The 17,387-nt window shown below is 37.3% G+C and overlaps 1 protein-coding gene across 1 annotated transcript in view; it reads right to left on the reverse strand.

The window, feature by feature from the left end:
• P4HA1 (prolyl 4-hydroxylase, alpha polypeptide I) overlaps positions 1–17,387 on the reverse strand; it is a 119,071-nt gene that overhangs the window by 71,241 nt on the left and 30,443 nt on the right. Inside the window, exons 2-5 of the mRNA XM_006835882.1 lie at positions 7,225–7,332; positions 5,928–6,024; positions 4,548–4,699; positions 1,395–1,532 (exon numbers count right to left, since the gene is read on the reverse strand). Of these exons, the coding sequence (XP_006835945.1) occupies positions 1,395–1,532; positions 4,548–4,699; positions 5,928–6,024; positions 7,225–7,330 (493 nt within the window). The 5' untranslated portion in view covers positions 7,331–7,332. The remainder of the gene's footprint in view (positions 1–1,394; positions 1,533–4,547; positions 4,700–5,927; positions 6,025–7,224; positions 7,333–17,387) is intronic.

Below are 17,387 nucleotides of genomic sequence, written 5' to 3' on the forward strand. Positions count from 1 at the left end.
CTGTGGGAGAAAGATGAGGCTTTCTGTTCCCGTAAAGATTTACAGCTTCAGAAACCCTGTACAGGGTCATTATGAGTCAGAACCGACTCTACAACACATAACCACCACCACCACCACACACCAAACCTGCTTCTTTTCTTGTACTCAACAGCCTTATAGAATAGAGTCCACCTGTAGTTAGTTGTTTAAGCAGACCCGTATCTAGACCATCATCAAATTCCACTCTTCCCCCTCCTCAACAGTTTGTCTGTCCACTTCTCTCCATATCTACCAGCTACCCTACTTCAGGAATTGTAGGACAAGCACTAGACTACTAACCACAAGGTAAGTGATTCAAACCCACTAATGGCTCTCAGGAACCCTAAACAGTGAGTTGGAACAGACTTGATAACAACCCTAATTCAGACCACTATCATCTCTCAAGTTTTACAACAGCCTCCTTCCTGTTCAAACTCCTCCCTGTGACTTGTAAAGTATGTTAAGAAATGGCTTCGGCTTACCTCTCTAGCCTGCGCACTCAGTAATGTCAGAAAACTAAATCCCACCCCGTGTCATGCACTCAGCCCTTGAATTCTACATCAAACCATACAAACCTCCTGCTAGTTATCTAAATGCAATGTGTTCTCTTTTCTCTGACTTTTATACATGCACCTCAACCTCTCTGCATGACATGCATTGCCCATATCCCTTTTCCTTTCTCCCTCCCCTATTTTCCTTGACCTTTAGAGGTTACATATTTTATTTCCCCTTTGATAAGATTGTTGTTGTCAATAAGCGCCGTTGAGTCAGTTTCAACTCATAGCGACCCTGTATAGGATTTCCGAGGACCTTGCAGTTCAAACCAACATTATAGTCTAGCACATTAACCCTCAGCGCCACACCAGGACAAACTAATAGTACTAAACTATTGTTAAGTATGCTATAGAATCATAGAAAAAGTAAAAGATGGCAAAAAACGATCATAAAATAAGTTACAATTTTAAAAAGTTTTACAAAAAAATAAAATCAGAAAGCAGGATACTCCGCACTGCAGAACACTTTTTAAAAACATAGTTGACAATTCCCAGAACATTTTGGGTTTTTAGTACTGTGTCTATAAACTTTGATTATCAATTTCCTTATAGCTTTATATATAAAGCAGTCAAACATTGTGTTTTAAAAGAAGACACTTAGAAAAAAAATTTTTTTCTTACACACTTATTTGTCTTCTTTCATTTGTTCCTATAAAATACAAGTTTTCACAGTAACAGCTAACATTTCCTACAGAAAGGACTTCTACTGTCCTCAAGGCTGTAAAATTTTTAAATACAAGACCTTTTTCACATTAAGATTGTTCAAACACACTGAACAAAGTAGCCAAGTAGGTATTTTGTAGGCTGGAAGAATCCTCTTACCTGGAAGATTACCCTTTGAGATGGTATCTGTATCCAAATTGTAGGTGTCCTGGAGACGCAATAAGGCTTTGGCTGCCCCTACCTGATCTTCATCATTAGGGAAGTATTGTCTCTGAATGGTTAGGTTAGAAATAAAACCTTCAAATGAAAAGAAGAAAGGGCTTTAGAACTTCACAAGAATGTCTCAAAATCTATTTTTTAATAGTTTTCTTCCATGCCATGAAAGTTCCACTGCATAAGTTTTATAGCATAATAATTACATTTTATAATTATAAGTATTTTATAAGTACAAGTAATTTTATTTTAAAAAACATAGCAAGAAAAAAAATACCTCTACTAAACTTGAGAAATGAATCTCTTAGTGGATCATAAAATTACATTTATTGGCAGCAAATTATACTTTCAGATAACACTAATAATGGTAAATAAAATCTAAACTCTCAAAGTTACTTCATCTCTACGGTCCTGGTGTGGTACTATAAGAAAAACACCAATTGCTAACTGGAAGGTCGGTGGTTCAAACCCACCAGTTGCTCCTCAGAAACCCTATACAGCTGGAATCACCTTGATGGCAACTAACAACAACAGAGTTAGCTCAGTATACTCACGGTTTCTCTCTCCTTTTTCAAAGCTAACCTCAGTCATCCAACAAGTATCTGAGCCTCTGCTATGTACTAAATATAATTAGTAAAAGGCAAGGCCTTTCAATGTTAATGGAAATGTACAAATAAAAATGAGTAATCAGATGGAAGAAGGCTAAAAAATTAGCATTTTCTTTATCTCTTAATACCTCAAACATCTCAATACTCCATGTAGAATTTTACTGTTTCATGTAGAAAAACTTACTCGTTAGTACTGTTTTTGGTCTGATTTTTGATATTCTGTATACACGATGCAGTCACATCACTATGGTTGGTGTCACCCAGTACAGTAGCCCATAGTGACACCTTCTACCTCATGGATGGGCCTCCTCTTGTACCAGACAATACAATAAACTCAATAATGTTTATTATCCACTTAAATCATAGACTAATGTAATAAATAGAGTTGTCAACTGTTTCAATGTAGTATTTCTCAGATTATATGAATACTAACAAAACTTATAAAATCTTTCTACATTGAACTGCATTATTAAATACAACATTAACAGTAACTCAACAGAAACCTTTTTAAAATTTTTCTCCTTCTTTTCCTTTAACTACTACTTCATTCTCAAAAACCGTATTGATATAGGTTCACAAATACAATTTGCCACAAGATTGTAGCTAAAAAACACCAGAAAATTTGACAAAATTAGTAACTATAAAAATCCCAGCAGTAAACAGTCGATAGGTATACAGGGAGGATAACAACACTAGTAACATATGCTCCCCAAAGAATGGCCAACCATTCAAGATCAAAAGGGCAACACTGACCTAAGGACAAAGGTGAGAAAGATGGGAAGGTGGGTAGAATGGAAATATGAACCACAGGGAGGAAGCTGGGTAACTGTTGTTACAGGAGGGGACTGCAATCATTGAAATGAAACAAAGTATATGATTTGTTGAATTTAAAACAGATGATCTGCTATTAAATCTTCCCTCAATTCACAATAAAAAGTTTCTATATATATACATATATATACCAGCAGCAACAAAAGCAACAGTGTGTGCTTGCAGTGTGTGTGTGTGTGTGTGTGTGTGTGTGCGCGCACAAAGGCACATGATTCAAAGCTTCTTTGTAACTGGATACTAGTGACAGTCCTGACCAAAGTGCATTAGAAGGTTCATGAAGTAAATTAGTATAGTTCTAACCGTGTAGTTCTACTGATACATGTAAACTAGGCTTTAAAAAATGCTTACATTTTCTAATGACAGGAACATTTTTATTAAAAATCATCAATTTCTGCTGAAACACTGCCCCAAAATTTTATAGAAGTTTTTTAGTGTCACGCCCTCTGACAACGACACATGATGAATCTGCATCCCTAGCACGTCCCTAAGTGAGGCCACTGAATTACATTAAATAAGCCGATACTTCAACTACTCAGGAGAAAACAGCTGACACTTTTCCTTATAATAGCACATTAAGGAGCTCTGGTAGCGTAGAGTCGGGCTGCTAATCTCACAGTCAGCAGTTCATATCCATCAACTGCTCTGTGGGAGACAGATGAGGCTTTCTGCTCCCGTAAAGATTTACAGCCTCGGAAACCCTGTACAGAATCCCTATGAGTCAAAACTGACTTGATGACACACTACAATCACCACCACCAATAACAGCACATTAAAAATTAATTGAAAAATGATTAAAATACTATGCATAAATTTAAGCATCTGAAAGGTTATATAGAAACAATCACCTATATAATGAAACTATATGCCAAATAAGCTAATTAATTTTATAGATTTCAAAGCAGAAAGCACAGTCACCAATAACAGAAATAAACTTAAAAAAAGAATCCTAGAATTCCAAATCCTTGCCTATATTAAGCAGCCAAACAAAACCCACTGTAATCATAGAGAAGATTCCGACTCGTGGCAGCAGCCCCACATACAGGCCACGACAGAACTGTCCCACAAGTGTTAGCACGGCTATAAATCTTCACAGAAGCAAAAGGCTCAAAATAACTTGTGGCTTCAAACCACTGATTGTTTAGTTAGCATCTGAGTGCTTTAGCCACTAACCACTAAGGTTCCTAAAGGAAACACAACCAACCAATACTTCAGTTACTAACACTGGACCTTCTGGGAATTGAAATTTATCACTAGGTTCTGCATTTCTCACGTGGTAGCAATATCGCCTTATTTTTTGCGGCTCTTTAGTCTCCTCTACGAGTTCTGGTAAGGAGCTCTGGTAACATAGTGGTTACGAATCGGGCTGTGAACCACAAGGTCAGCAGTTTGAAACTACCAGCTGTTCCGCAGGAGAAAGATGAGGCTTTCTGATCCCGTAAAGATTTACAGCCTCGGAAACCCCATACAGAGTCGCTATGGATCGGAACCGACTCCACAGCACATAACCACCACCACCAATACAAGTCCTGATATGGCACTGCACGTTAATGCTCTAGACAGCAAAGTTGGTTCCAGCTGCTCCATGGAAACCCTATACCGGATCACCATGGGTCAGAACTAACTCAATGGCACTTAACAACAAAAGTTTCCTCTAACTTACCATCAGACATATCTTTAAGGACCAGATTCTCCAACTCACTCCACTCAGTGTTCAGGCGTTTCATTAACTTGAATGCATTGACAGGATGTCCAACAAAGCCCTCTGGATCTTTTGTTGCTGTGCTTGTTAGCCGATCTAACTTCTCTGCCCACCTATGTGTTCAAGACATATACAAGGAGTATATACACATTTAATAACGAAAAATTCATTGATAAAACACTCACACACACACACAAAAGACTAATTAAAAGGTTTATAATTAAAACTCTTACCTATAATTTCTTTTTTAAATAAAATTATAAAGGTTCTTTTAAAACTAAGACTCTCATGGATAAAATTTAACATGGCATAATCAAAACAAAATACAACTACAATCTTTTTGTTCTTGTTTTATTTCTCACAAATGGTAACAATAAAAGTTACTATTGGATTCTTCCTGGTAAGAACCTAAAAATTATTTCCTCATCAGTCGTTATGGCCAAATAAATGATTATTACAAAATACAAATTAATCCAACCCAAATTCAGTTAGTTTCATTTAAATCAAACTTATTCTAGAGTTGACACCTAGATACGATTTTAAAACAAACATCTGAATACTGAGGCTCTCATTAATCAAAAGGCGGGAATTCTCAGATCAGTAGTCAATTCAAAGTAAACCAACTCTTAAGAACCACATGAATCCTGGTGTGGCGCTGTGGGTTAATGCATCAGACTGCAAAGTTGTTTGAACTGCAAGATCAGTGGTTCAAGCTCACCAGCTGCTCCTCTGGAACCCTATACAGGGTCACTATGGGTCAGAACCGACTCAACGGCACTTCACAACAACAACCACACTTAACACCATAATCTCTACAATGGACCCACAAAAGTGAAGGAGGATAAACACAATGGAAACACCGTTCCTGCAGATAGTTTAGCTGAGGTTACAGCAGACAGAAGATATTGGCAACCACTTTTTTAACTTGTCAGTCAACTCCCAGACCCTTCCATATTCTCAACTTGGTCTATGCAGTTTCACATAAACTTCTGGCCCAGGCCTAACTCTTGTTTTCTATGCTTCTATTTTAGCCATTTCAGTCTGTGACACTGATGGTGGTTATGTGCCATGGAGTTGGTTCCAACTCATAGCAACCCTGTACAGGGTTTCCGAGGCTGTAAATCTTTATGGGAGCAAAAAGCCTCATCTTTCTCCCACGGAACAGCTGGTAATTTCAAACTGCTGACCTTGCGGTTCACATCCCAATTCGTAACCACTACATTACCAGAGCGCCTTTTTGTAACATCAGTGACTCTCATTTCCACTCAAAAAAAATGTTTTAGTTCTAGAAAGAAAACATTCAGGTAAAGTTAGAGGCTTCCTAAGTAAAACACGGCATACTTTTTTATTTGTTCTAACTTGTTTTCTTCAGCCTTAATATAATCTTTCAGGGAGGTCACCAGATCTTTCTCAGTGTGGATTAAATCAGACATCTGACCTAGAAGGGGAAGAGGAAGAGAAAGTTACTGAAAGTTACCAAACATGCGTATTCATCAACACAAGTATTTTGAAATAATTTAAGAAGGATGCTTCATTCTATCAGAGAATTTAGTTGAGATGAATCAGGTATGTTGGAAAAGAGCTTTATTTTTTCTTTCTCACCAGATAAAAATTTTCTAATTAAGTATCAGTTTTAATATTTAAGGCTTGGACTATGTTGATCAATTGCCTTTCAGCTGCTAATTTATTTATAAATTACAAAACACTATTTTCCAAGAATAAATGTTCCTACTTCCTCATCTTTTATGATTCTGCTTTTGAGTCAAATGCGAACTAAATTTCATTCAATAAACAAAATCAAACAACAGCAAAAAAGTATTTCATACCTAAAATTGCAAACATCAGTTTTGTTTTTTTATAATGAAATGGCAAGACACACCATTTTGTATTCTGAAATTAAGTGTCAAACACACGAGACTTGTGTTTCATTAGCTCTACAATTACACAAAGATAAAACCAGTCAACTGGCGGGAGGAAAGCACCTCATTTCAGACAGATGAATTATTGGTGTGCATACAAGAATATATAAGAGGATACATGTCAAATTATAAGGATTATTTCTTTAAGGTTGAGAACACAGAGAGGTTTTACTTTTGATATAATTCTGACTTTTCCCCCTTTAACCACTATGTTATTTTTGTTGTACTCTTAAAGCTTTTTTTTAAATTTTGATGTTGAACAAAGCTGTGAACCTTATGAACAAATTTTAATGGAAAAAACCGGTTTATAAAATAATATGCAGTATATTAATTAGTACCTGTACATTTTTAAAAGACTAATTACATGCATTAAATTATTTACAATGCTTACATTTGAATGGACCCATTATGGATCATTTCCTTTTGGATTCTTTTCTAACTTTCATCAATGTCTACCTTGTAGGGGCTTCCAAAAGTTCATGGAAAAATGGAATTAAAAGACAATGTAATTTTTCCACAAACTTTATTAAGTTCTCACATATTTTCACAATTAAAAAATTATAAAAATTTGATTTAAAAAATAAAAAATTTTTGGAAGGGCTGAAGCAAAGCTTTCGTCTCTGAAAATATACTATATGGTTTTTAATGATGTAAATAACTGAAAAATGACATTTTTTTTTAAAGCAAAACAACACAAATCAAAAAATAATAAGACTTACCAATAGAAGTAAAAAAGCCTGGATGGGCCAGAGACTGCGGAAGTAAAATCCCAACAATTAAAGTATACCAGATCATCTTGGAAGATTTAATTTTACAGGCTAACATACCTACAAGAGAAATGTCACTATTACTAAAAAAAGAAACAAGAGTGGTAGAAAAAGTTGCTTACCTATTCCTCCTGTGAACAAAATAAGTGAGACCCTAAGGGTACCCATAGAGCCCTGATATGGCACTGCAGGATAATGCCGTGAACCTCAAGGTCGGTTTGAACCACAAGATTGGTGGTTCAAACACACCAGGCACTCCTCGGAAATCCTACATAGAATCACTATGAGTTGGAACCGACCCAATGACACTTAAAATCAAGGGTGCCCATAGAATTTTTAAACTGATTTAATAATTTAATAATAACTTTTGTTTATGCCTCGTTGTTGTTGTTATGCGCCGTTCAAGTCAGTTTTTCCTCAGAGTGATCCTATATAGTGTTTCCAAGGAGCAATTGGTGAGCTTGAACCACAGACTTTGCAGTTCAAATCAACTTTGCATTCCAGCGCACTAACCCACAGTGCCACACCAGAACTCCTTTGTTTATGCCTACTGACATCTTAGTTTTCACAGAGGGTGCTGTTGTTGTTGTTAGTGCCTTGGAGTGGGTTTTAACTCACAGCAACCCTGTATAGGGTTTCCAAGGAGTGGCTGGAACTGCAGACCTTGCGATTCAAACCAACCCTGCCATCCACTGCTTATCCTTAGGTGCCACACCAGAATATTTCATTGTTGTTAAGAGCCACTGAGTCGATTTTGACTCATAGAGGACCCGGGATAGAGTTTCCAAGGTTGGTGGGTTTGAACCACTGACCATGTGGATAGCAGTCCAATGCTTATGCTACAGGGCCATACCAGGACTGTCATAGCAGAGCAAAATGCACTTATTTGTTATCACCTGTGAATGTGTGCTTAAAAATGCAGTATTTTTCTTCTTAATTACTACTGCAATTAGAAGGAACTCAGGCAGCTTAGAGGTTACTAGTCGGGCTGCTAACCTCAAGGTCAGCAGTTCAAAACTACCAGTTGTTCTGTGGGAGAAAAATGAGGTTTTCTGCTCCCGTAAAGATTTACAGCCTGGGAAGCCCTGTGCAGGGTGGCTATGAGTGGGAAGCGACTCCACAGTACATGACCACCACCACGATTCCAATTAGAGGGCATTCCATAGTAGTGTGGCTCTTTCATACAGCCTGAAAAAGAAAATTTCTCCTCAAAATGCACCACTAATTAAAATATCTTCAATTAAATATGATAAAAATGTGCATTGTAAAGATGTTAAATTATGTTTTAAAGGTAGGAGGGAAATAGATTTCAGAGCTTTAGGATTAATTCTTAAGATTCCTAATCCATTCTGTCTTTTTTCCTTATATGGCTTTAAATTTTTAACCAAATTCAACTGAAAATCGTAGATTTGGGGGGTTATTGTTGAGGCAATGAAAGTGCCCTAAGACTGACTGTGTTGATTAATGGCTGAGCAACCCTCCGAATGTACTACAAGCCACTGAATTGTACACATTAAAATGGGTGAATTGTATGGTATGTGAACATTATCTCAATAAAGCTGTGTGGTTTTGTTTCAAAATGCAGAGAATACGCCCCCGAAAAAAAAAAAAGAAGAAACCACCCAAAGTTTTCAGTCTTGAGTGTCTTGTCTTATCTACTTACTCTGTTCTGTGTAAAAACCCTTGCTATGAGTCAGAAGTGACTTGACACGAGGTAACAACAGCCTTTTTTTTTGTTTTTCTTTATCGTATTGGCAAGGCCCTTGTACCCCTCTTCTTGTCGTCCCTAGTAATGTTGTCTTTTCTAGTATGGATTCTTCATGGCAGACGTGTGCGTCAGCAGAAAGGTTTGCCTTGCTTCCCCAAATGGCGTGCCCCTCCTCCACCACAAGCATGCACTATGTTTACCCCAGCAACACACCACTCTGTTCCTTGCAGTGCAGATACCTCTGACGTTTCCTACGTGCCTTCATCTAATCCAACAGGCCCAAGCCCACACTGGAAAGTTCCCTACTCCAAAAAAACTTAAAATTCACCTTACTTGTCTCTTAACTTGAACTTCAATAAAATGAGATCAACACAAAAACTGATATTCTGGAAGTAATCCTAAATCTTTTCCTCAAATTTGCCACAAACATCTACACACTTCCAGAACCATACAGTAGTGAAATACACTGTTCTCTTGGCTGCCTTACAGAGACTCTTTGGGAAAGCTTCTAGAATGTGGCAAATGCAGACACTTCCTCTCCAGGACTCTCGCCAAAATAAAAGACTTTTCCAAAATCCTGGGCTGTCTAAATAGTCTAGAATTTTCCCAATGTTTAAGCAGATTTTTTCCCCATAATATTCTAGACAATACAAACACATTCACTTAACACAAGACTAATCACAAATGGTGTCTAAAGTCTGAACTCTGAGGAGAAAGTTTAGATTTGTCAAATGAGAAGTTATTTTTTCATTGCTAAAATATCTTGTCACTGGGGGACACCAAGAAAGAAAAGCAGTGTGTACAGTGTGTCCTTTGGACCTGGGGTCCCTATACTGGACTCTCCTAGATCCAGGGAAAGACTGATGCCAAGACACAAGGAGATTTCCAAGGAATGCTGGGCCTGCATGCTGGCGACAAGGGCTCTTCTCCAAAGTCCATGCTCTAGATTTGGAGTTCTAGCCTTCCAGACTGTGACAAAATAAATGTCTTTGCTAAAGTCAAATATAAATTAATTATTTTACCACTCTAGTTTCTTAGTCATCTAAGATGACTTAAATTTTACAATGAATTAAGAACACATCATCTTGCAGGAATAACTAAAAAAAACTTTAAGATTATGTTTTTCTTAAAATGCAATCTCTTGAAAATTATATTCTTAAAATGACAGAACTATATAAGAATTCAAATTATTAATCATTATGAATAAATATACCTTTTACCTTATATTACACAGCAAATTAATTCTAGGAGAATTAATGAATTATCATTAATTTAACAGCATAAAATAGAATTTCTAAATTTAAAAATGATACAGCAACCTATGGGTTACATGAAGAAAATCATGGCATCAGGATTGGAGGAAAACTCATTAACGATCTATGATATGCAGATGATACAACCTTGCTTGCTGAAAGTGAAGAAGACTTAAAATATTTACTGATGAAGATCAAAGAGCACAGCCTTCGGTATGGATTGCATCTCAATGTAAAGAAAACAAAAATCCACACCCACTGGACCAGTAAACAACATTCTTATCAACGGAGAAAAGATTGAAGTTGTCAAGGACTTTATTCTTGGATCAACTATCGACACTCACAGAAGCAGCAGTCAAGAGATCAAACAACATATTGCAATAGGCAAATCTGCTGCACAAGACCTTTTTGAAGTGTTGAAGAGCAAAGATGTCAGCTTGATGACTAAGGTGCACTTGACTTAAGCCATGGTAATTTCAATAACCTGATATTCAAGCAAAAGCTGGACAGTGAATAATAAGGAAGACTGTAGAAGAATGGATGCTTTTGAGTTATGGTATTTGAGGAGAATACTGAAAGTGCCATGGGCTGCCAAAAGAACACACTGATCTGTGTTGGAAGAAGTACAGCCAGAGTGTTCCCTGGAGGCCAAATGGTCAAACTTCATCTCTCACACTTCGGACCAGTTGTCAGGAGGGACCAGTAGCTAGAGAAGTTTGGTAGGGTGGAGGGTCAGAGAAAAAGAGGAAGACCCCCAGCGAGATGGATTGGCAAAGTGGTAGTATCAATGGGCTCAAGTGTGGCAATGATAGTGAGGCTGGCCCAGGATCGGGAAGTGTTTTGTTCTGCTGTGCATAAGGTCGCTATGAGTGAGTCAGTACTGACTCGATGGCACCTAACAACAACAACAAAAAAGCAATCTATAGAAAGTCAGGTGGAATTAAATAACAAAGAATTAAAAGTTATATATATATATATATATATATATATATATATATAATTATAAATGACAAACTAAAACCTATCTTTAAAAAAATTTAAGAGGCTTGTACAAAACAATAGGAAAACCAGTAAAATGCTATTGGGTAAACTAGATAAGGATATAAAAAGTCACAACAGGGGTACTATAAATAGCTAACAACAACAACAAAAAAGCCCACTCATTAGCAATCATAATTAGACAAAAGACACTAAAATAAATGGTTCTCTATCCACTAAATGAACAACTAAACAAATAGAACAATGTAAAAGTAGCTAACGATAGCATTATGAGACTAATAGTTTGTGGGGCAAATTTCATTATCTTTTAATTACATTTTTCTGTGAACTTTTGAAATACCTTCATATTGTCAAAAACAATATCCTTTGCTTGGGAGGTTAAATGAAAAACAGAATTAAAAAACAGTATCACAATATAATCACAAATATGCAAGAAAATACAGAGAGGAAGAGTAGCTACTGAGAATGTTTATATACAGTCAAAAATCTCTGTGGGATTTGGTTCCTTGGTTTGGAGGTTTATGTTCATGGTTTCATAGTAAATGCCAGTTAACTGGACTAATAACATGGTTAGTATTTCTGTTCTACCTCCTAATTCATTGTGTAGTGGATGGGGTCGTAAAAGCTTGTAAGCAGCCATCAATCATAAAAAAATTGGTCTCTATTTACCTGGAACAACAGAGGAAGAGTGAAAGGTTTTAAGTAGGATTTGGAACAAGTGGCTAATTTTGCTCATGAACAACTGCCTCCTTTGCCACGAGACCAGAAGACCTGGATGGCATCATTAAATGATCATTTTGATCAAAGATTCCATAGAAGATTCCTGATCAAAAGAGGGGAAATGCAGAACAGTGGTTTTTGGCTTCCTGCAGCCATGAATGTTGGAACCGACTCATAGCGACCCCATGCACAGCAGAACGAAACAATGTCCGATCCTGGGCCAACCTCACTACCGCCGCCACACTTGACGCCATCAATGATGCCACCTGGCTGATCCATCACGTTGGGGGTCTTCCTCTTTTTCTCTGATCCTCCACCTTACCCAGCATGACATCCTTCTCCAGCGACTGTTCTCTCCGGAAAATGTGTCCTAAGTATGAGAGACGAAGCCTAGCCATCTTGGCCTCCAAGGAGCACTCTGGTTGCACTTCTTCCAAAAAAGATCTATTGGTTCTTTTGGCAGTCCATGGCACTTTCTGTATTTTCCTCCAATACCACAACTCAAAGGCATCAATTCTTCTACGATCTTCCTTATTCACTGTCCAGCTTTCGCATCCATATGAGGTTATTGAAAATACCATGGCCTGGGTCAGGTGCACCTTAGTCCTCAAGCTGACATCTCAGCTCTTCAATACTTTAAAAAGTTCCTGTGCAGCAGATTTGCCCAGTGCAATATGTCGTCTGATCTCCTGACTGCTGCTTCCGTGAGTGTTGATAGTTGATCCAAGAAGAATGAAGTCCTTGATAACCAAACAATAGTCTAGCTTAACTAGGAAAACACATCTGCTCTGAGCATTATGCATTTAAAACTATCTAGGAGAAAGCTTCAAAAAGTTTGTGGAAAAAATCCTATCTTTTAATTCCATTTTTCCATGAACTTTTTGAAAGCCCTGTGCATATGGGAGCAAATTGGCAACAGTAACTTGGAAAACTAAATAGGAACTTTAAGGGGCACGGAAACTGTTCATGGAGGAGGAGCAGCTAAAAAAAGACGGATGAGAACGATGACACAATTCAGAGAAAGTAATCAGTGTCACTAAAGGGTATGTGTAGAAACGTCTACATGTTTTGCTGTGTATGGTAGTTTCAACAACAACAAAATATATAGCGAAAATTCACCAAAATGTAGTTGACTTTGGATGGCAAAACATTAGCTAGTTTCTCATTTTTCCATCTTCAAGATGTTCTAGATGATATTTACAACAACAAAAATCTTATAAAAAGTAATAAATGTAAAACATCAAATCCCATTTTATGGTGTGGAACTGTAGGATAAGCAATGGACTACAAAGTTTATTTGAAATGCAAGACCGGTGGTTCCATCCACCAAGCCGCTCCTCAGAAATCCTATACAGGGTCGCTATCTCTCAGAACTAATTTGGCGGCACTTAACAAGAAGTTATCCAGTAGTGAACTATATTGTCAGGTTAACACACTTTTCCAACCTCCTTCCTCTGAGACACACCACCCAGTGTAGGCTAGCCCCTGACCCTTACTTATATCTCCACAGTCATATGGTTGAGGAATACCATATTTTTACACAAATAACCTGTACTTTATACATTTTTTTGGCAAAATATCCCCCACCCTGAGCATTAGTTTCCCATGAGAGTATGTACATTATTTATATGGGTGCATCATATGCAAAAAAGGTAGATTTGTAAACTGGTAGAAAGTCACTCTTTCTGGCATTGTTAATCTCAGAGAATGTGAACCTAGAGCTGCCTATGACCATCCTTCCTATTTATCTACAATAGTTAAGAATCAAGCTATAAAGAGAACAAAGTCAGACAGAGGACAAACAGTCCCAGGCCCTCAATTCCTGCAACAATAGCTTTGAGCCTGTGAGTTACCCCAGTAATCTTCCAACCCAGTTATTAGTCTGTAAATTTTCTTTTTTAATTACTTCAAGCTGGATTTTTTTTTCACTTGCAACAGAAGCCCAGACCTATTATTCAGACCTACTATGCTATACCAATCTAAGCTAGTTATTAAAAATTAAGACAGACTTGCATAACAGTCTAGCAAGTGTTCTTAAAGTTTCACTGTATCAGAACCACCTAATAATTTATAAATTCTCAAGTGATGCTGATACTGCTGGCCCAAGGAGCATACTTTGAAATTGCACAAAAGGTGCTCTATTTCTTAAATAGACTTTAGCTTATCTTTTATATAAGGAATGGTTCCTCTAATCTACCTTGATACTTTGTCTCCTTTTTTATCCACATTTATTCAGAAATTTTAATAGGCAAGTATATCTTTACCAATCACTGAATTTTAAAAAACCCAGTGGTTTCATTGCTTAAGATACCTTACTTCCACCTTCTCTTCATTCTGCTGGCAGCTTATAAACATCATTAAAGAGTGCCTAAGAGTCAAGCATCCCAGAAGGCATTTGGGCTTTATCAAAAATAGTAAGATATAAATGCTTCTTGTTCTAAATCTTCCAACAAGCTTGAAATAGAATCTAAGTGAGTCAAAATGGATGCAACCTCCTTTATAAATAGACAAATCTCAGACAGCTTCCCTGAGAAGACCTGACTTAATTTTTTCTTAAAAAGACAAAGAAAGAAGAGGAGGTGAGAAAAGAATAGAAAGCCCTAGGCAAGACTAAGAAGATAAACGTTTACTGGAATAAAATTTATTACTCTATGAAGTTTCCTGGGTGGTGTAAATAGATTGCATTACTCTACTAATCTAAAGGCTGGTGGTTCAAACCCACCCACAGGCACCATGGAAGAAATGGCTGGCCGTCGTCGGTTCCGACCCAGAGCGACCCTGTATAGGGTTTCCGAGTAACAGCTGGTGAGCTTGAACGACTCTACGAAACGAAGTTCTACTCTGTAACACAGGGAATAACCATGAGTAGAAACAGGCTTGGGTTCTTGTTTTTACTTTTTGGTGTATGAGTAAATTATTAGTAATACTTGAGTTCTTGGAACAGTGAGATTCCTAAGTGCTTTATTAGAGCATTTTTACGTAAGTCATGTATGTTGCTTATTATGGTTAGTGTGTCTATGGGAGTGTGGTGGCTCCACAGGTTAAACACTTGGCTGCAAACCACAAGGTTGACAGATGAAGCCTACTAGCCACTTCACAGGGGAGAGATGAGGCTTTTGCCCCACTAAAAGATTTAAAGCCTTGGAAACCCTACATAGGGTCACCCTGAGCCAAAACAGATTCCCTGGCACAACAACAACAATATATGAAAATTATATTTTTAAAAAATCTTAAGAAAAAAAAAACAAAAGGAAAGAAATCTTACTGGATAACTCCATATAGTTATCTCCATATGTAAAGTGGGACTAGATAAAAATTAAGTAGCAAAATGTACTACTTATCCAAGCATAAAATAGTTCTTCTTCCTGTAAAAGTCCAGTCCCACAAATTCAACAAGTCAGTCAAGTCTGGGAACAAATTTTACAGCAGTTCTAGAATACTGTAAATATTTACAACCTTGAGTTACCAGGATTCATTGAACTATAAGTACAAGTTATTCAGTGAATTATTAGAACAGGCATCTGGCAAATAATTCTATTAGTCTTTCAATTTAGCATTTTCTTCCAAGAAAGAATTGCAACATTTAAAATATTTGTCTTTCTCAGGCAAATCATTAATTGGTCTGAAAAGGCAGACTAAAGAATGCTTGATCTTCTAATCTAAGCTCTATCCAACACAGATAGATGCTTCATTTCGATAGTGCAGTTTACACATTTTGATTTTCCACAGGCTCCTTTTCAAGTGTCTCCACATCTCCAACACCTGCTTCAAACCGTCTTTTAGTGTACTCCAGCTTTTCCATTCTCTTTTTATTCTCAAACAGATTTTATATTTAACTGTAGATCCTCCAGACATCTGCATTCAGACTTTAATCTTTTTGAGTTTTCATGGTCAACACAAAGGCCAATATGAATTCATGCTTCTAATTCAGGCTCTTGCAGAATCATGACTTGGCATGCCTTTTCCATCAAAGCAGGATGGATTTTCAAAGACAACTGAATAGTGATTACTAATGGAGCTAGTTATACTTCTGTTCTTCCCTGTAATCCCTCTGCAAATTGCCATTTGTTACAACTTAACTTTATAAATACCATTCACACTACCACTCCGAAAGGCAGGGAGCTATGTCTAGTAGTTAGCATCGGATGGGCAAGTGCTTTGATGGTATTGCCAGCTTTCTATCAAAAATTCAGAAATCAAGCAAGCTTCCTTTCCACAGCAGTGAAATTCCAATTGAACAGCATTTCAAGGCAGAGCTTTCCTTCTAGCTCTAAGGTAAAGTGCTGCATAGGACTGTCTTTGGGAGGAGCTTTCAGAGTCCCAAGTCTCCCCAGCAGAAAGATGCAAAATAAGGCAGATCATTTCTAAACCAAACAGCTCGTTTTCAGTCTATATAGCACCTCCATCACCTTTACCTACCCATTCAACCTTTCCTTTATCCTCATGGGTTCAGCAGCACGATACTGCTCCCTAACCAAATGGTTATTCCAAGTTCTTCCCTGGACATTTTTTAAATGAAGCTGAAAAAGAAATGATGGTAACTTTTTGAATGCCTACAGTATAAATAAAGATAAGAAGATAGGAACCACACTTTGTCATATAAGATAAAAGTGTGAAGGAGGCTTACCTGGGAAGATTAAAAAGTGAAGTAGATGCGCAGAAAGGAAAAAAAGAGAGACAGGAGAGAAAGGTCTGACACTTCGATTATTTAGCCTCACCATATTTCTGACCTCAGTTTTCAAGACAACCCCTCATACTACACTTAACTTGCCCTTTGTGTTTAAACTAGTATGAGTTGGGTATCTATTTTGCAACTCAAATTGTCCTAATTAATATAGCTCCTCCAATCAATCCTGTAGTTGTTATTTTTAATATTAATAAGAAAATAAATTAATTTTCATCTATTTATCCCTCTCTAAAACCACAAAGTCAGCAGTTCGAAACTACCAGCTGTTCCGCAGGAGAAAGATGAGGCTTTCTGCTCCCATAAAGATTTACAGCCTTGGAAACCCTGTACAGGGTTGGTATGAGTCGGAACTGACTCCACGACATATCACAACAGCATACCTATGAGTTGGAACCTACTTGATGGAACTTAACACCATTACCACCATTATCTAGGGAGCACGGTGACTGTACTATACACCCTAAACTGCGAAACACAAGGTCAGTGGTTCGAGTACTCCAGCCGTTCCACAGAAGAAAGACGAGATTTTCTGTTCCCACAAACACTTACAGCCTTGAAAACCCTATACAGGTCACCTCACACCATATACAAAAACCAACTCAACATGGATCAAGGACCTAAATGTGAGTCCCAGAATTATGAAGATCATCAATGAAAAAATTGGGACAAATGTGAAGGCACTAATGATGGGAATACATGGACTACAAAATATTTTGGAAACCACACAAACAAAAATAGACAAAATAGA

This window comes from Chrysochloris asiatica, unplaced genomic scaffold, assembly GCF_000296735.1.
Source record: "Chrysochloris asiatica unplaced genomic scaffold, ChrAsi1.0 scaffold00020, whole genome shotgun sequence".
Taxonomy (NCBI): Eukaryota; Metazoa; Chordata; class Mammalia; order Afrosoricida; family Chrysochloridae; genus Chrysochloris; species Chrysochloris asiatica.